At 40.5% G+C, this 21142-nt stretch overlaps 1 protein-coding gene across 3 annotated transcripts; it reads right to left on the reverse strand.

Annotated features, from left to right (window-relative positions):
* On the reverse strand, positions 1-16880 carry LOC131229272 (uncharacterized). Of its 3 annotated transcripts, none has more exons than XM_058225175.1 (9): positions 16700-16880; positions 16240-16304; positions 15037-15130; positions 12481-12548; positions 7234-7306; positions 5601-5719; positions 5206-5310; positions 2161-2260; positions 1-442 (listed from the first exon to the last, which is right to left on the reverse strand). In XM_058225175.1, exons 3-9 carry the CDS (start codon positions 15118-15120, stop codon positions 266-268), a joined length of 726 nt encoding a protein of 241 aa, XP_058081158.1. In that variant the 5' UTR covers positions 15121-15130; positions 16240-16304; positions 16700-16880; the 3' UTR covers positions 1-265. The 3 variants fall into 3 exon arrangements, with proteins under 3 accessions (XP_058081158.1, XP_058081157.1, XP_058081159.1); XM_058225174.1 differs by having other exon boundaries at positions 16240-16331; XM_058225176.1 differs by lacking the exon at positions 16240-16304.
* Positions 16881-21142: the final 4262 nt, after the last annotated feature.

Here is a 21142-nt window from a genome sequence, read left to right on the forward strand (position 1 = left end):
TTGGTAATGGCGAAGGCCGATGGGGCCCAATATCAATATTTTAAACAATGTTTGTACTCGAGAAATAGATCAGAAAATGAATTCAAAATCATGATTCCACCAATGCCGTCGGTGGGGTGCTAATTTTTCACTCCACTGCACCCATGCATCCATTATAAAATTGACATAACATGCATAGATTCGAGAAAACAAGAGTAAGCAGTTCCCATTTCACAGAGCTTCGGAGAAATGGGAAATGGTCTTATGGCATGGGATCAGAGGCCCATCAAGTTACACGGATGAGAAGAACAACCATAACGAAGATGCAAGTCATGATGAAGATTATGATCCATGTGAAGCACGTGGTCTTGAAACTCTCAGAATAAATCTCCATGGCGCGTGTATTTGCATGCCCAGTGCTCGCCAAGCTATGTTCCACAGCCCTCTCAGTCGAATCAAGTATCTGCTTGAACCAAAATTCCCAAGAACAATCAATAAGCAAGGTGGAAATTTTAATCTAATGAAAGAAAGATGGCAGACACATAATCACCACAAACAATGGTTTTAAGACCCATGGACTCGGATTCGTGGTATCAAACCGGATTGGGTACCACCAAACCAGAGTCGACTCGAACAAGTCATGTTGGACTCATCCGAGTCTTGAAACAATCCAGAAACAGTTATTTTCCTGTACACATGGAGAAAAAATTAACAACACTTGTGCGTTTGCACGAGTTCAAAACACCCAAAAATAGGGGTGGCAATGGGTCAGTAGTTGGTACGCGGCTCAACTAGCCCAACCTGCTTCAAAGGCAGGTTCAGACCAAGCCAAATTCATGGCTCGTGTTAGAAAACTTGGCTCATTTAAGTTAAATGAGTCGGGCTCAGGTTGAATCCTACCCAACCCAACCTAACCACAGAGCTTATCAAAGGGCTAGGCCAGATGACCTGACTCAACACAACCCTGCCCAAAACCCGAAAAAAGTTAACAGACAGTAAGTATAGACATACATAATGTGCATGTTTGTATGTAACCACTAATTAGGCAGGGCTGGCGTACCTTTAGCCCTATATTCCATTATGAAACCTTAGCGTGGTTGTGCTAGGTGAGCCTAACTCTATTATAATTAAATGGGTCAGGTCAGGTCGGGTCGGGTCGGGTCTTGTCTTGTCAGGCTCAGGCTTTATGAATTGCAAGTAGGTCAGGTTGGTCAGAGTTAGGTAAGGGCCAAAATTCTCGGTCTATTAAATAAACGGGTTTCGCTCAGGCTGACCCAGAGCCAACCCGAACCTGAACGGTTGCTACCCCTACCCAAAAAATAAAATAAATAAATAAATAAGAAAAAAAAGAAGAAGCTTGTTTCGTTTACAGCTGGGTTTGAAATTTTTGCGAAATACTCAAAAAGTGATTCCAGTATTCAAATGGGGCTGCAACACTAGGGTTTTAAAACTAGATCGAGTAGATGTCCAAATTTCAACCAGGCTCAGAAAGATGGATAGCTTTCAATGAGGGGAAAGATGGACCGCTGCCTTCCTTCACCTTATAGCACTACCATGGCCACTGGCAAATGTAGGATTCAAAAACTAGATCGAGTAAATGTCCAAATTCCAACTAGGCTCAGAAAGATGGACAGTTATCAATGAGGGGAAAGATGGACCACTGCCTTCCTTCACGTTGTGACCCTGCTATGGCACTGGCAAATGTAGGATCTTGAATCCTACTCTTCCAATACAGGCCAATGTGATTGCACAAGGTCCCGGCTGTTATTCATCATGTGGGCCCACTCTGTTGTGTCTTGAAAGTCAGGCCTTCCCATCATCCAGTGGGCAGTGCGCTGCTGGCAAGTTCTAACAGTCCATTTCCTCCATACACATAACCCACCTGATAAACAGATTGACCTGGTTAACGGGCTTCACTGTGTATGCCCTATGGCCCACCTAATGAACGGCCCAGATAGTGGACATACATGCCACATTGGGGTGAAGGTGGAATAGGATTCAAGTTAGTAGTCCCACAGTAGTCATCACAGCATTCTACACAACACCGTCACCTTTTTCCAACATGCATATGAAACGCTGATGATCAAATGCTTTGTTTGTTTTCATCAGACAATATAAACTGCTCATAGACATTGTATCTGATTACGGTAATATGGTAATAGATTAAATTGCGATCCTTACCTTCTCAGTGTCTCGCACGGATTGGTTCATCATGAGGCTACTCGCCTTCAGTTGTTGTGCTAACCCAACCATTTCATCTGTCAAATCCTCTTGAAGCTTTCTGTCAAAAGAGGAATAAAGTCATTAGAATCTAAAAAAAGCCAACAGGTGCTTCCAAAAGACCAATGCTAGTGGGGCTGGATATGATGAGGCCAATCTAATTAAAATCTGCAAAGGAAAGAAATTCTAGTGTTCGGTTGAAATTCTCTGCATTCTTTTTCTATTTTCTTTTGAAAAGGTGATCAAAATATATTAAATTAAAGGAATTGGAAAGAATCCCCAATACATAAGATTCGAAGCTTGGCCCCAGAAATAGCTAAGCAAGAAACTGCAGAAAAAGTCTGATACAATTCATCTGTGTTGACTTGGATTGAGTAGTACTACCCGATCCAGTTTGAAACCATGAGTCGCCGCTGGGGCTCAGGCAATTCCCGACTCAACCAGGCCAAACAAGTCGATCCAAGGCGCCGAGTTAAAAGATGTGCCTCTGAACAGGGGTTAGTTGTAGTATATCACCCATTCAAACTTCATGTGTTCCTTGGATGTACCCCCCAAGTTGGATTACTCTGTAATTTTGGCAGAACACATCCATTCCACATTTGGGGCATTCATTCTGCATTTGTGGCTGCATAGAAAATTGAACTTGAGTTCGGATAATATAAATTACAATCTAGAAGATCTGGTCGAACAGTAGTAGAATCTATGGGTTCATTAGGAATTTATGATAGTTGCTGTCTGGAAATAGAAGTCACAGCCAGCCAGGAATGTGAGAGATCAATGATGGATCTACTAGCTCTCGGAAAGAACGAAGCAATTCTCCCTCCCTCTCTGTGGTTGCATAGAAAACTGAATATCCCTCCATCTCTTTTCTTTTGATAATCGGAAGAATAAAAAAACAAATATCCTTCAAAAAAGCATTCTTCACCATCATCTACTAGCTCACGGAAAGAATGAATCAATTCTTCCTCCCTCTCTTTGGGGTTGCATAGAAAGCTGAATATCCCTCCATCTATTTTCTTTTGATAATCGGAAGAATAAAAAACAAATATCCTTCAAAAAAGCATTCTTCACCATCATCTAAGCCTTATCCCAAGGTTGGCTACATAAATCCTGTTCAACCCAAGGTTTGAAATTGGTGTGTTACGTAACATACTGTTCACCACCCATACTGCTACATATCAACCTATATCACCTTGTATCAGGCTGTTTCAGGCCAATGCAGGGCTGAGACACCTGTTTCGTTCATGGGCAATACGGTACATATTGGGCAATGCGTACTGGTTTCTGATGATACTTTAAACCTTGGTTCCGACTACCAACCACTGTTTTAAATAGTGTGGTGTATAGAGCAGCATTTGTCCCTCTGTAGCGTGTAGTGCAAGCTACATGATACTTCTATTTCTTAATTAAAATAATAGGAAAAATATGGTAAATAGTAAAAATAAATATAAAAAATACCAAAAAAAGGCCTAGGAAAAATATGCTTCATTTTTCGAGTAAAACCTTTACTCAAAACAAGTTCTTAAAAGTTAACCAACTTATATTCAATCCAAAACAAATCACATTAACAAATTAAAAAGCAAACAAATAACATAAGCAAATATATACAATTCTTTTTTGTGGCTTTAGTGAAGAAAAAAAAGAGAGAGGACAAATAGCCAAGTATCATTAGATGACTATACATGTCAAAGTCATGTAACTAACTGTGGGAGGATACCGTAACAAAATAGAAACAATGGACAACCACCATAGAGAAAAAAAAAGAAGAAAAAGTTATGCCTATCCAACCATCACATGGGCCATAGCCTAGAAAACAATTCACAACCATTGAGAAACCACCACTGTAGCGTGGTGGCCCACGTGAGGGACTGGGCAGGGGTGGATGGCATGCCATGCACACCACAGTAGACTCAAACAACAAATGGTTGTAGAACAAGCTGATTCTATGATGCTGTATTAGATCTGACCTCTCAAAAAGAAGAAAAAATGAACAAAAATTCCCTAACTCTACATCCAAAACGAAATAAAATTCATTACTGACGGTTAAGGGGAAGAACTTACCTCTTTTTGGCTTTAAATCAAAAAAAAAGAAGAAGAAGAAGAAACTTTGAGCTCCACAACCATATGGACATTAGAAGGGGGGAAATTGATCTTCTCCTTTGTTTGTGCTCCAATGCTCCTCAAACTTTAGCCAAGAGATATTCTATTGGGGCTAATTGATTCTCCAAAATTTGGTCTTCAATCATTGTGTGAATTGAGGGAACTGAAAGAAGGCTTTTGAAAGAGGGAATAGGGATTTTGGCGAGAGAAGGAATAGTGCTTTCAAAAGAGAGAAATTGAAATCTTCGCTTTTGTGTTAGCATACTGTGTTAGTTTTACACCATTTAAAACTGGTTGTAACTCTTCAACTGTAAACTTTGTGGAGTAGATACAATTGCCTAATACATGATTCCAGGGATATGTTCCATCCCCAATAGGGACCCCAGTTTGGATGGTCTAGATAGCTGTACATCAATGCCACATGTGACGAGAATGAGTCACCAACAATTTCCAAATTGCTCTTAACTAATAGAAAAGTATTACAAGATAAAAGTTTTAAGTTTTAATCTTAAAAATGCACTTCCACTGTAGCATACACTACCTACACCATACGCTACATAGCATATAGCGTATCCTACATACAAAATATCGTAAGCTACATGGGAGTTACGCAATTTTGGTGCGCTATGTAGTGTTGTAGCAATTCTACGCTACGTAACATAGCTACAGGTGCTACTTAAAACACTGGTTCCACCATTCCTAGGTGGAAAAAAAAGGAACAAAATCAAAGGTATATACACTCCTCATCAAACAACTAGATATGAAAGGCAGTCTAATGCCAGTTCTCACCCCGCTCATTTTGGTTGGGGTGCTCATCCCAACAGCTACCAAATGCAGAAACACAAACATACACGCAGGTATGGATGTCAAGTCATGAACCAAATCATGATTTGCAGGAAAATATACCTGTGCTTTTCAATGTGTGCTTGTGCGGCAGCATCCAATTTAATGGGCTTTGAAGGATCGCTCTCTACGATCTCATGAATTCTTTCTTCAGCTTTCTTGGGAGTTCTGAGTAATTGAAGCAAGACATGAGCTCAAAAGGGTGAAGTGAAATAAACAAAACGCTATCGGCACCGATGCTGACTAATAAACACATCCATTGCTTTCTACTTATCGTAAGACAATAGTACAACATTGTACTGTTTTTTTTTTTTTTTTGAATGATTACAATGTTGGACTGTTATATTGCCAAAAGCAGAAAGAACGGGTATTTTCATAGTTCAGGATGGCTGTGAACTGGCTACCATAAGAAAAATAACTAGGACCATGTGGTGCAAAAAGCAACTGACTTCATTTACCCAAATCTCCTTCTCAATCCTCGGGAGGGGGACAGAAGAGCTCCATCTTCCTCAGTTCTGGTAGGACTTTGCCCAATTTGGATTTCATCAACTGACTCCAAGGATCCTGGCACAGAAGGCTAGCAGCATTTTCCAAAAAGCCGATTAGGACAGGGACTTAGCCCGACTTAACTGTGTGCATGAATACTTAATATGCTTTGCTAAGCCTACATGCATGTGCAATCAAGCTAATGCACACATCCACACGTGCCTTCATGGCACGACAGGTCCAAGATCCAATCCGTCCATCAGAACACTATATTGATGCCCTAGCACAAGAATCAGGTTGATCCACTAGACAGGTGGGCCACAGTTTGTAAAACAAATGGAAGGCTCTGAAAAATCTGGGCTGAAGTTTTCTAACCCATCCACCTGTTTCCAATATTGGGGCTCACATGCTGATTGGACCAAATTTATTTTGGGGGAGACATGTAGAAGGTCAGACCAACCTGATAGATGGATTAGATTTTGTTCCCAGGTGCCATGCGCTGGCATGTGTGGCATTTACACGAGCTTCATTGCACATGCGTGTGTGCTTAGCAAAGTAGTCATATTAGAACCACACCATACACTGATTTTGTGTGAAGTAACTGAATAGCATGCGGCCTTCAGAAAATAACCAGGTCACCCACTGACGCAAAAAATCCAGTTGTTTTCTGCTGCATTTAGATGGTCAATGGAATTTGATTGCAATTATTCCATTCAATTAGCGAGTGAATGACCAAAGTGGCCGGCCCATCTTCATTCATAATGTGACACTAGCCCCAAAATTGCAATCCTATTGTTCCAACTCCCAAATGAACAGAGAATGAGAATCCGGGTTTGTTGTCTTGCGGACTAAATTGGTCCATCCCCGCTTTTCTATTTCCTGTACAATAATTGAATGAACTGCAAACAGTAAATTGGGCATCCAAATGTACCCTAAGGTTGCAGTGGGAATACCACGGATGCGTTAGTGGGGTAACTTTCCTTTTGCATGACTGAGCATTTAGGGCAAAAAAAAGACAGGAAGTGCATTGACCAGGTTTCAGTTTTTCTGTCTTTTCAACCCAAAATCCCGATCCGCCTCATTTTGCCAACCAATAAGGATTTGGCGAAAGTGGAACCACCGGACCTTGCTATCGAAGGACACCAAACATATCCAAAGGTGAAAAGGAAAAAAGAAGCAAACTGACAGAACTCACATTATAAAATCAGAAACACTTTTACCATTTCACTGTAATTTTTGTTAAAATTTAAATGCCAACAAAAATCCATTGGATCATAGCAGATTATATATATATATATATAATGCATTAATGCTACATAAAAGAAAAAATTATGGCAAAAGTTTCATGCCGGCTGCCAACCTGATGCAAGTCATGCATTTCCGGGCTTTGGACTTGCAATGAGAGCACAAAACTCCCTCAGGCCCTACGTATTAGTTTATTAAATAGGTTTGATTAAAATCAACGAATGGGGGAATGTTAAAAACTCGACCAAAAAAAAAAAAAAAAAGATTCATTGTTGGCAAATTATTTGCATTATATCAATCAAAACCTTTAATGACCTTGTTAATTTGTGAATGCTCAAAGGAGGCAGCCAATACACTCACCGGCTGAGCAGCTAATTTGGCTGCTAGAGCTTCAATCTTCTCCGAATACTCATTCACCTTTGCTTTAGAAATCCTGCAAAAAAAAACAGAAAAGAAAAAAAAAGAAAAGAAAAAAAAAAAAGACACTGAGAAAAGAACGTCTTGTTACCTAAAAGTTTATTAAGAAAACCCACAAGGTGAAAAGAAATAAAACCCATCAAGGCAATGGCCAAGAATCCCTGTACATAAGTAAGATCCACGGATGCCTTCCTTTGCAAGCGAAATGGCAATACAAACTGGCCACGCTAGGAATTTGATGAAAATTGATACCCAAAGAGCAGGAGCCCAGCCTTAACTATAAAAAATAAAATAAAAGAAAGGTGAAAAGGGGGAGCACATTTCCCAGAAGCCCAAGCAATCACTTTACAAGTTTCCATTCAACCCAAATGGGCCTCGTAACCGATTAGCGAAAACCTCCACCCTGATTTGATAGGCAACCATTCCACCCTATTCAAAGATGCGCAACCCAAAAGCCCAGGAAAAGTAAACTTTGAGCCAGCCATGCTGGTGTCTTAGCATTGCCCAATCCCAAGAGGCCTGGGATACCCAACGAGCTCCCAATCTCCCCTCATTATTAAGCTTGTTTCCTGCTTTCAGGGAAGGTTCTCTAAAAATCATCAAGATTAAAATTGATTATCTGAACTGTATCCCAATTAGCCAAGCACATCTTCACTTTCACCACAACTTGAGTAAGCTTTTACTTCCTGAAATTCTATCATTCCTTTCTTTCCATATACCCCACTTGATAAGATGCAGGAGCATCCTCCATTAACATTGCCTCTAGGCTTGAGGGGGCCACTCTACTGTCCATAAGGTCCAATGTCAAACACGAAAGGACCCCATCAATCTCAAAGAGGCTAAAAAAGAATTGCAAATTGAGAAGGCCATCTAGCATTGGAGATATATCCAACACATCAGCATCATCTAAGTCTCATCAAAACTAATTAGGATTGACAACATGAATCCTTTTCCGCCACTCTGCTCTATCAAGGACCATAACTTCAATTAGGCCATAGGTCATCAAGTCTTTTCTCACTGCCTCCACCCATGTCCTTTTGGGCCTTCCCCTTTGCTACACCTTCAACTTGTATCAACTCACTCCCAACTGACACAGTTCTTGGTTTGCGTTGCATATGCCCAAACCATCTAAGTCTACTCTTTCCCTCATCTTATTATCCATTAGTGTTATTCCTAAGTTCCCTCAAATGCATCCATTTCTAATTCTATCCTTCCATGTCTTGCCACTCATCCATCTCAACATCCTCATTGCAGCTATACTCATCCTTGAAACATGTTCCTTAACTGCCCAGCATTCTGTTTCATAAAGCATGGCTGGTCTTATTCTAGCCATCCTATAAAATTTTCCTTTCAACATATGAAGCAAAAGTTAGTAAGTGACCAATCTCTTTTTTGTGACCAACAGTAGGATCTTGACCGCCTAATAAAATGCCTCAACAAGATGTGAAGCACGAGTTCCCCACACTTTAGCCCATGGTGACTTGGGGGACAATTGGACAAAGTTGATGGAGTGCACAATCAGTCATCCTCGCCCCATTAAAAATGTTAAGAAACTCAACAACCATAGTAATCTCATAGTCCCAAAAATTGCACCGGAAATCAAGCTACCACACGATCTTACTCCTCACAAGCTCATAGTAGCCTTTAACAAGAATGTTCTGACTTGCAATAGAGTAAGGTCTAGAAAATCTAGAAGCAAGGGAGATCTCCTTGAACTGAAGATCCTCTCATAAATAAATGGTTTTGCCACTTCCCACTATCTAACTTCTCTCTTGAGAGTTTGACCACACCTCATGTAGAATTTTCAATTTTCAAAATAGCTTTCCAATTGAAGGATCCACTACCCCTCATAACCACACCCATGCACCAACCTCACTTTCAACCAACTTTCAATCCATGTATTTGAAAGCAATCACTTTTTGATGCGGGACAAATAACCACTTGCTCTAAAAGCTCGAACTGTTAGATTATGGCGAATTAATCCATTTATCTCATAGCCTAGGCCCCACATCTCATGGGTTAAGACCTCGGCCGAACCCCCCTCGTGGGCTCATGGACCCCAAATCACATGGGCCGCCCACCCCGAGTGTGTCCCTGCATCCTACAGGCTGCCCCACTTGAGCCCGGTGTGAAATGCCCCTGCATCAATCACCCCCGATGATGAGTCTCGAACACGAAACCTCCCCCGTGGGCCCCAAATTACATTGGTCACCCATCCTGAGTGTGTCCCCGCATCCCACGGGCTACCCCACTCGAGTCCGGTGTGAAAATGCCCCTGCATTAATCACCCCCGGTGAGGAGTCTCGAACACGAGACCTTCCGCTCTGATACCAATTTGATGCGAGAAAATTAACCACTTGCCCTAAAAGCTCAAACTGTTAGAGTATGACGAATTAATCCCTTTATATCATAGCCCAAGCCTCACATCTTATGGGTTAGGACCTCGGCCAACCCCCCCTCGTGGGCTCGTGGGCCCCAAATCACATGGGCCACCCACCCCGAGTGTGTCCCCGCATCCTACGGGATACCCCACTCGAGCCCGATGTGAAATGCCCCTGCATTAATCACCCTCGTTGAGGATTCTCAAACACGAGACCTCCCCCGTGGGCCCCAAATCACATGGGTCACCCACCCCGAGTGTGTCCCCACATCCCCCGGGCTACCCCACTCGAGCCCGGTGTGAAAATGCCACTGCATTACTTTTCTTTTGGGAGACTCTTGTTGCTTGCCAAATCTCCACCACTTCTCCAACATCACTTAATTACTTTGAAAGATTCTACCATAACAAGAAATTCTCCTTTGGCTTTTGGACCCCTCTCCCCAATTTACGGTGTTATATTTATGGCCACTGTCATAACCCTCCCACAAAAAGTCTTTTCGAATCTTTCCAAGTTTATTCGCCACTTATAAATATTGTGAATTAATACATTGAGAAGTTGGAAAAAGTGCACTCGATAAGAGTAATGCAACTTTCAAGCAAGAGGTTAGGCCTCTTCCACAACGCCAACTTCATGGATTGCTCAACCACCAGGTCTTTCTCAAGAGAAAACTCAAGTAATTCATGGGGAGCGCGACACTAATGCAGGACGGATGGCCTAAACTAGGATGATGCAAATAAATTAATTAACGGCTTACCAGAGTAAATCAAAGCATAAAATAAAGCAAATCTACCAAAAATTTAGAAAAATCAAATATTCAATTAAGCTCAAGTTCAAGACCACATCACAATCCTACAAACTAGATCCTTAACTATTGATTGGACATGGCCCAATGGAAAGTAGAACTTCCATTGAGCATAAGATCCGTTCTAGATTCGATGATTCACTTGCGCTTTGCTAGGGTTTGAATGGATTAGGGTTAGGTTTGGAAATCAAGAAATTGAGAATTTAGGGTTTTATAAAAGGATACGATTAAGGTTTTATAAAATAGAGAATAAGAGAAATGATCAGTGAGGGGAGGGTCATTAAGTTGTACGGACGTTATATAGACAGGTCCGTACAATCGTACGAACGATGTGGTGGGGCTAGGTCGGTTTGGTTGGTGATGAGTTGGGTTGATGGTGGAGTTAGGGTTTTAGAAAGAAGAGAGAAAAATATTCAGTGGAAAAAAGAATTTGAGAGAGAAGAAAGAAATACCTTGATAGGAATAAGAAAGATAACTTGGAATTACTCTAATGGCTTCACACCAAATTCCATTCACAGGAAGTTTTTTTGTTTTCACTCAAAAGAAATAATGTAGAGAAATTTCATTCAATATCAATAATCTCAAGTCCCAAACAAATATATATAAGAAAACCTAAGCAAACCCTAAGTCTAGAACTATTCTTCATCATCTGAATCTATTAATGGTCAAGATCAAAACATAAATCTTTAATAACTTAAAATAAAGCAGAAATAAAGCCGTGCCACATGGCACAAGGATGATATCCAACATGCAACAGGTACGTCCAAACATCCACACATGATCAATGGCCTAAGTGAATGTGGTCCAACGTGTCCATGGCTCAGATGTGCAAACTAGAGTGTCCATACACCTAAACTCATTTCGAACATATCTAACAGACTAGATCACCAAAATGATGTGTCCAAGATATCTAACCACATGGTCTGACATTTGTAATGTCTATATGTGGTCCAGGTCAGGATGGATGACGTCCAAACAGTCTAAAGATGCATCAATTAATTCTGAATAAGCAGCCCACATGCATATTCCCAGTGTGAAGTCTTCAAAGATGCTCAACCATGCATGTGGGGTCTTTAGCGCGGCTAAGAACTCAAATTGGGTCCACTGGGCCCCATGTAATGATCATCCAATCATAATGAAGCTCAATCTGGGGCCTCAGCTATCCTCCTTCGAAAAACTCGTGCACGTACTCGAATGCCCTCATCTGACACTAAGTCAGAACTTCTCTGACCTCCGTCATGATTCTGACCCCTACAATAGCAGTCTTGGTAAAATTTTTCTGGATCTAAAGTAGTTTTTGAAAAAAGATGGATTTGGTCATTTTGACTTGAACACGAGAAGCTTTACAGAAAAAAGATGCCATATGTAAACTATGAATCGAAAATTAGAGTACCCGTATTGCCAACAATGGAGCTCATCAGAACTCCAAACTGGAAGTAGCTTTAATGAATCTCCAAAGGCCTTTGTGGTGATAGAAAAGACAAATGTGAGAAGCAGATCCCCTTGACACTAGTACCTCTAAAAACCCCTCTTTGAAGCCCATTAATTAAGATGGGGTGGTGGAGCTTTTAAATGCAACTCTCAATCAATTCTTGAAAACAACCGAAGCCCATTCTTCTCTTGGTTCAACACTCATTCTCATTAGAACTACCACACATCATTGAGCCGCCTTTTACGAACAACCTTGAAATGGTATCATTCATAAGTTTTTGACAACATCGGAAGCATCCCGTTCTTTTTCGTTTCTTCTTCTTTTTTCTTTTTTTCTGGCCTTTTACTCTCCATTACTTAATGATAGTGAACTCTCATGATACTCAATGCCATAAAAAAAAAATGCTAACATGAACAAGAAAATGATGGTAAGGTGTGGCAGCACCAATGTGAATCCTAGAAACCCTTCAAAGCTTCAGCCAACCATATCGCAAGCTAATAATATGTATATGAGAAAGTTGTTTTTCTGCAAGGATCAAGAAGTAGAAGAACAGAAGAAAAAATGCCTATGCAAACCTCGGTAGGCCCTCTGGGGTTGTCTCTGCTCCCAATTGTTCTAGTTGTTCCCGTAAAGTAGCAACATACTGCATGGGTTAAATCACATGGTTAGATCAGGCATGAAAAAGTAGATATTCACTGCAAACAAGTATCATACGCTGCAAAGCCAACTGCGACAAACACTTCATATAAGTAGAAAGTTTAATATGCGAAATATGATTTATATGAGAATTACTAAAACCCAACTGGATGGACAACAAGTTACCGTCCAACTAGTGGATAAGATCCAACCTTTCATGTTTGTGTGAAATCCAACCCTCCAATAGGTTGGCCCAATCATGAGGACCGCCTAGTGCAAAAATCAACCCATTCCATTCATCAGGTGGGCTACACCATAGAAAACAATGGATACCCATTGATATAATAAAGAAATATTGGTTTGGCCCACCAAATGGTCCCATTGATATAATGGATTATGCTGATTTTTGCATAAGCTGATACTCATAGCGGGGCAACGTTTGGGACAATTTGGATGTCACAAAAACATAATAGGAAAATATATACTGGTTGGATGGTTTAGCAGTCCAACCAGTTCAATGTGAGCATTTCTCAATTTATATGGTAGAAATTACAGTTTATCAAAAGTCGCAAGGTTGTGGCACTTGATCGATGCATTACAAGCATTTTTTAGTGTCCCCAAACAAAACATTTGTAGCTCATCTTCTTCATGTATCTTGATTCTGAAAATTTTTATAAACATTCAAAGAAGTATTCAAAGTTCAAAATGCCAAAAATTAAAAAAAAACCTGAAAAGAAATAGATGCCAATAATTCTAGATCAATAGGAAAATTGAAAAGAACAGTGCAGTTTTAATTCAGCAGCATCCACACATCATGAAAAGAATGGTAGCCCAACATCTGGCCAAGCTAGTTAAATTGCCTGAGCATTGGGGCCTAATAGATTGCCGTGAGTGGGAATTGGTAACAGATCACGTACAGGCAACACTCCCACAAATTGTGGTATGGTACCATGTTTCCCATCAACACCCAACTTGTGCAGGACATTAGTACCAGGAAAGCACTCGGCTCCACTATGAAGATCATGCTTCTCAAAAATCAGGCTCATCTGCTCACTACGTGGGTCACACCTGCATGTTGAGTCAGACCACCAGTTGTCCATTGATTCCAACAGTGTGGCCCACCTGATGAGCAGAATGGCCTGTGATCTTCATGGTGGGACCTACTATTTTCATGGTGTTGATATCCCACACAATTGGCATGTTGATGGGAATGATGGTATGGTAAACCTTGCCTGTATCTGATTAGTTCTCATGGGATTAAGAACATTGATTAGAAATTATAGAATCTCGTAAACAACACAATAATTAGCAAAAATAAGTAATATATGACAAAAGAAAAAAAAACAAAACATAATTCGATAAACTTTTAACTGAGCCACCACAAATAAGCAAACATCAAAACCACCATCACGAACTAATCATTCAAATGGAGGAATGGGTGGGCAATGCCAATTGAATTGGATGGGATAGCCCTATCCACTTCATTTCGAACAAGCAATGAAATGAAAAGATTAGGAAAAGGGGCCTTTTTGACGTGTTTCTGGGACGTTTTGGAAACATCGGAGCTTCTCAACTTTTTCAAGTGCAAATCATTATTGCTGAAATTTTGAAAAGGAAAACTGAGGATTCTCTAACATTGCAAAACAGGCCCTTTGGCGACATGGGGCTTTTGCCTCAAATATTATGTGGGAAGTCTCCTGGGCCCCAAGATTATGCCTAGCTGACCCGGCAATCCCCTACACGATCAACATGACCTATTGGAGACTACGCAGTAGCTCTAGATCTGGCTGTCTAGGACAATTGCTTTGACTATGATGTCTTTAGCTTGATCAATCAAAGCTACTCTTCTGATCAGCAAAATGACACAAACTAGAGAAAAACAGAAGAACAAGGTCCAGAATGCAAAACATCCGCAAGGCCTGATCATCATCATCCCAGCCTTATCTGAACTAATTGAGGTCAGCTACATGAATCATGTTGCCAGCCTTTCCACTCTATTAAGGACCATATCCTCAGCTAAATCATATATCACCACATATTTTCTCATTACCTCCACCAACATCCTTTTGGGCCTTCCCCTTACCCTTTTAGAGCCTTCATCTCAAACCAACCAGCTCAAGGTATTCAATAACGGTAACAGTGGCCGATACGGCTAGCCTTATAGCCATTACAGTATGAAGCTTAATGGCCATTATGACACTGTAATGTTCAAAACTTTTTTACTTTAAACAAAGAAATGTATTAGCCTCATATTGGACCGTTACAAGCCATTTTTTTTCAGAACAGGCATTACAGCTCAGGCTCGTGTAACAGCTCCGACCCTTACTGTTAATTATGAACTAACGCCTAACCAACACAGATCTAGGCCTCCATTGCAAATGACCAAACCATCTGTCTACTTTCTCTAATCTTATTCGCAACGCATGATAATCAACTAATATTAAGTTTCACTGGAGATAAAATGCTTGCATGAGTCCAGCATACGCTCGACTTACATGTATGAGCTTTGCCTGATTTTGTTGCTGAGGTGCAGCAGCAAGCAACCTCCTTAAGTTCACTTCAGTCTTACTGAATCCCATGACTATTTACCTGCCCACACACAAACAAATAAATAGGATTTGATCTTGGTGGTAGTTGTTAAAATCATGTGACCATGCCTAATCATGTATTAGGAGGGGCCATGTGTACAATAAGATTAAAACCATGGTGGGACCCAGGAGGACATCCACATTGGATAAGGGTCCTTATAGTGGTGCTTCCCCACCTTGTTTCTAAGTCGATATGGCCCCATACTGGTCTGGTGGTCCCTCATATCATGTACCAGAAAGGACTGATAGAAATGCAACGCAGGTGACACAGCCGAGTTTTATTGGTTATTTAAAAGCTCATGAATAAGATCTTGACTTTGGTAGACCCATGCCCTACACATTGGATAAGGGTCATCAAAATAGCGTTTTCTTCCACTCAATCGTGATTTTCAACACATTTGGTATTCTCAAAATCTTCCAAAAATTGCAATTAAGTGGTTAACGACACTAATCTGACATCAGCCTGCCTATAGTTAAAGCAGCAACATATTTGGGTGCAGGAGCAGGGAAGCATATGTTTCAAAATGTTTTCAAGTATAAACTGGTAGGAAGTGGGAGTGGGAGCATGAGTTTGAAGAGCGATTTAAAGCAGGAGAGGCCCCTAGTCAGAAGGATTTTACAACTAAGGGCCAGCCTCCCTACCAATATGGACACTAGAGAAAATCATTGGTACTCTGCAAAGCATAAGCCGCTACTCTTTAAATATGGCATTCATGCAAGCTCAACCCAAAGTGATCAAATCATGCACTGCATGCATTGCCCAAAAAATGAATTAATTGGATGATCTAACCTCTTATTATTGGATATTTGTGTACGAATTTTGGACCATGACTACTTTTCATTTTAACTGTCCATGTGATGGTTGCCAATCAAACAGTTAAGATCATTCCTTCAATTTAATGTTGGAACTATACCCCATCCACATGGGGCCCACATTTTGGATAGCTTAAACATGCATCACAATGTGGTTAAGCATGGATAGCCAACAAATGATCCTAGCCATCTAATCAATGGACTGCTCCAACTTTAGTTGTAGACCATTAACCATTTCCTATTCTCCACATCCATCCATAACTACAAAGAAGACACAGCAAGGGCATTTATACTCACATAGTTCTTCTATCGGGGGCCATCCACGATATGGCCAACCAGATGGACAGATTGATTAACCATTTCTACAATCACATGTGTATGGCGGTAAGCTGCAATTTAACCAATATGTGTTCATTGCTACAAACCATAAATAACCTCTAAATTAAACATCACAGGAAAACAAACAGCCTCTGAATTTACGATTTCGCCACTGAAGGTGAGAAAATAATCACCCTATTTATTAGATCTATAAATAAATAAATAAATAATATGAGAATTCATATTTACACCCATCTTTCCATTTTGTATTTCTGGGAATTAAGACAGTACACTATGTATTATTTCAATTCCCAAAATAGAAAATGTGAGGTATGAAAATGAACAGACTTCCTAATGAAAATAAAATATCATTATATAATGAAGGGGCAAGGAAAATAAGAGTAATATGACTGTGAATGCAAAAGCAAGAAGGAGAAACCTTAGTTGGACTTGGAACTAATCCCAATCGTAGATCTCAAACCCAATCCTCATCTCTCATCCGTCCATTTTTTCCTTTGTTAGAGGATTTATGCTTCTCATTCGTGCTGTGATCGATGGGTTCGTGTGACAGAACAAAATCTTTTTTCTGAGGAAAACAAAAGAAAGAGGCTACCCAAATGACGAAGCTAAATAAATCACGTTGTGGGCATTATACGCACCCCCGCTGTTTACGTGGACAAAGTGGCCACACCACGGAAATCAATCTACAACCGCCCAAAAATCTTACACTATAGCATGGTTGGCCACACATGACAGTGGGCCACACCACAGAAAACAGTGGCCAACTGAGTCTCCTAAAAGAATCCAGCCTAGATGGGGGAGTAGCTTCGGTGGATCCCTGTGGGGCCCACTGTAAATGTATTTATCTTATATCCATACTGTTCATCCGTTTCTCCAGCTCCTTTTAGGGCATGGGCCCAAAGCTCCAGAGGATTCAAATTTTAGATGGACCACACCACAGGTAAGAGTGGTAATTGAACGCCCACCATTAAAAACTTCTTGGGACCATCCAAACTGTTGATAAGGTGACAAAGACTTAGATGAGGGGACCACACAAAGATCAGCTTGATCTGAAACTTTTGTAGCCCATAAGAAGATTTTAATAGTTACCTGAGATTTGAATCCGCTGCATTTTGTAGCAGGGTGCCTGAAATGAGCGGGTGAAACTAGGTAAGGTAAGTATGGAAATAAGGCAAATACGTTAAGGTGGGCCCGCAGTCAGTGGATCCACTGACCTTGGTGGATCAGACCTGGCCACGGGACATAAAATAATACACAACCACCCAATCATATCAGCTAAAGCATGGTGGCCCATGTGATGGCTGGATGTATTGCATGCCATGTCATGCGCACACAGAAGAATACTGTCCTGTCCTGCCCTACAACATTTCGAAAGAAACAACTTCCAAAATTAAATTTAAAAAATAAAAACATTCAAAAGAAACTATAAATAAATCTGTATTGATGGAAAAAGAATATTATTAAGCGAGATTACGGAACATGAGCATACCTCTATGAAATTCAAGAAGAAAATGGATTAATTAAATAACTGAATTTTTAAGCTTCATAGCTACACGGATAAAGGAAAGAAATTTGATTCATCTTCTCTTTAGGATTCAACACTGTTGAAAATATAGCAAATGTTTCTTCTTTTTTGGGCAATTGATTGGCCAAAGTCTCCCGGTCAACAGCTTTATGTATTCTCAGAGCTTTGGGGTTGGAAGTTGATGGGCTGAGGAATTTTTGCCATAAGCTGCCTTTACTTAGTTCGCTGGACGAAAATTTTGCACTATTTACGAATGAGTAACCACGGTCCTACCACCATTCTGGGTATAGGGATCATTTAAATGTAGCACGAGATTTGAACATGTTCGTGTGGGATTTTGTGCCTTGCCAGTTTTCATGCTTCCTCCTAAACCTCTTTGCGTGGAAGGGTCCACCATGGTGTACGTTTTGTATCCATGCTGTCCTACCCTGACCGTCTCTGGCCACCAAAGGCCAGTTCTGTGGGCACGCATGCGGTGATTTATCCGTTTATACATGCCATCCATCCCTTCTCTTACATCATTTTAAGGTATGTTTACAAAAGTGAGACAAATCCAACTTTCAAGTAGGCCACACCAAATAATAACCTTGGGTTGAATTAAATGTATAAAGCATTAAATGTAAGAGTCATTTTGGTGTCGTCCACTTGAGCATTGGATCTGCCTCATTTTTGTGCACATGCCTTGAAATGATCTAAGAGAATGGATGAACGGCATGAATAAATAGATACATTACAGTGGGCTTGCCCATAGAACTGGGCGTTTGTGCCAGGTGGGGTAGGATGCGATCCACGTCAAAAAAAAAATTTTTGAGACAAACCTAAAGCTCAAGCGAACCGCGTCAAAGGAAGTAAAGTAGCGGCGATTGGATGTATGTCATTGAAAGCGCACAAATTGTTTGGATTAAGCTATTATATGTTTTTTCCGTCCATTCATGTCTATGTGACCTTGTAAACATGTTGGATGACAAATAAACATCATCCTGGCCGTAGGAAGGTTTCAACCATAGGTGTCATTATCACCATTACTCATATAGTGTGGTCCACTTAAGCTTTAGATATGCTTCATTTTTGGGCTCATATACTAAAATGATCCAGCAAAATGAATGAACAGTGTAAATAAAACACGTACATCATTGTGGGACCCACAAAGTTTCGCTACCGTGTGACACTTTCCTGTCGTGGGACACGATGCATTTGGATCAACCTCAATTTTGGGCCTCTTTATCATCTAATGAGAAAAATGGTGGACATGTCAGATTTGTCACAAGCATCACAAAAGTGGGCCTCACCAAGATTCAACGTTTGGATGATAACGAGGGGAGCAGATTATGTGCGGCCTCAACCTCAGCCCAACACGGTGCTACCCGTGGGACCACCTTTATTTTTATAATGTATATCCACACCATTTATCCATTGTTTCAGCTCATTTCAGGGCATAATACTAAAATGAAGTATATCTAAATTTCAGATGGACAATACAATAAGAAATAGTGGTGATTGAATGCCCACCATTAAAGGGAGCAGATTAGGTGGGACCCGGATCCACTGTGGTGGGTGGGACCCCTAACTGTGTGGCCCACCGTGATATATGTGACTACATCCATGCATCCATTCTTATTAACATCTCATTTTAGAGCATGATCCAAATCTTAGGTGGACTATAATAGAGTAAACACTGGTAATTGACTATTAAAAACTTCTTGACAAAAGTTTTGGATCAAGTGATATTTGTGTTTTCTCTTCATCCAGATCTTTGTAACCTTACAAACAGGTTGCGTGGAAAATAAACATTCCATTGGCCCCACCAAGTTTTTAATGGTGGGGATTCGACCAGTATGGTCCACATTAGATTTGAATCTAGTTTATTTTTTGGATCAATTTAAGACACATACATCACTGTGAGACCCACAATCAGGGGTCTCACCTAATCCGCTATTACCAGAAAAATAATTTACAAAAAAAAAAAAAAAAGGAGCTTTTTAAGGCTCACTGTAATGTTTATTTATGATCCAACCTTTTTAAAATGTCAAAAAAACCTAGTTGAAAGTTCAAAATAAAAATAAAAAGTTTTTAATGGTCAATCATGGCTATTTTCTATGAAATGGTTCACCTGAGATTTAAATCTGATTTACTTGTGGGCTCATTGTCCTTTAATGCATGAGGTGGCAACACAGGCGGACAGCGTGGATATGCCAATGACTGTGTTGGCACCTAATACACTCCTATAAAATGAATCGACGCTGTCACATCTCTGACTTACCGTTGAGATTAGATTGGAGATGGTTATGGTGATCGTGGGCACCACCGTGATGTTTTGTTTTGAGAGAAATTTAATACCTAAGTTTTAAGAGGTCATTTCACCGAGGATACTGAATGAATGATGAGCAGATCCAGCGCTCAAACTCCTTTTAAATTTCGTTTGGAAAAGGTTTTTGCATGAATTATTTTTCAAATACGAAAATAGTTGTCAGGAGACACTTGCGTTGCGGCCACAAGCTGTTTTGCGACTAGCAGCTGGCCTTTGTATTTGTTTTACACCATTTAAATTTAAATATTCTTGAACACGTGTGTTGGAACGGAACATCTTACATTCCTCATCCGCTGTGTTGCTGCTTTCGCGATTTCTCTAACCAAGTGCACCATCATCTATTTCTTTGATTTACTGTTGTTTAAATATACCATTATTTCCAACATAATAAATAACCGAAGATGATACAGTTAAATGGATGTAATCCAAACATAATAGAGTCACCTTGCCATGGTACATAACATTAGGTCCAACTAGATGGACTGACTTGATTGATGATACAGGGTGCCCCATGTAGTGTACAAAGAGGAAACGGATTGCCTGGATATCCCACATGCCTTCCATCCGTTTTGCCAAATCATTTGAGCATGAGTCCAAAATTGAGGAAGATCCAAAGCTCAAGTGGACCTCGCCAAAGGAAATAGTGGGGATTGGATGATCGTGAGTCCATAAATGAGGAAGATCCAAAGCTCAAGTGGACCACACCAAAGGAAACAGTGGGGATTTGATTTCTATTGATAAAAACTTATTGAGACCCACAAAAGTTTTGGACCAAGCCTATATTTTATTTTCCCCTTCATCCAGGTCTGTGTGGCCTTATGAACATGTTGGATGGCTAATAAACATCATGGTATGGTGGGCCTAGGAAGGTCTCAACGGTAGGTGTCATTGTCCTCACTATTTCCTACGGTGTGATCCACTTGAGCTTTAGATCTGCCTCATTTTTGGATTCATGTCATGGAATGATGTGGCAAAATAGATGAATGGCACCGATAAAACACATATATCCCAGTGGGCCCCACAGAGTC

Source organism: Magnolia sinica, chromosome 16, assembly GCF_029962835.1.
Source record: "Magnolia sinica isolate HGM2019 chromosome 16, MsV1, whole genome shotgun sequence".
Taxonomy (NCBI): domain Eukaryota; kingdom Viridiplantae; phylum Streptophyta; class Magnoliopsida; order Magnoliales; family Magnoliaceae; genus Magnolia; species Magnolia sinica.

What these genes read in the sequence shown, in the direction of transcription:
- LOC131229272 (XM_058225176.1), bottom strand. Translation starts at nt 15,120, where the DNA reads ATGGGATTCAGTAAGACTGAAGTGAACTTAAGGAGGTTGCTTGCTGCT. An exon ending in ACCCCAGAGGGCCTACCGAG is followed by an intron (nt 7,307 to 12,480) that starts GTTTGCATAGGC and finishes TTTTTTTTGCAG; the next exon opens with GATTTCTAAAGCAAAGGTGA. An exon ending in GCACACATTGAAAAGCACAG is followed by an intron (nt 2,261 to 5,205) that starts GTATATTTTCCT and finishes CTCTTTTGACAG; the next exon opens with AAAGCTTCAAGAGGATTTGA.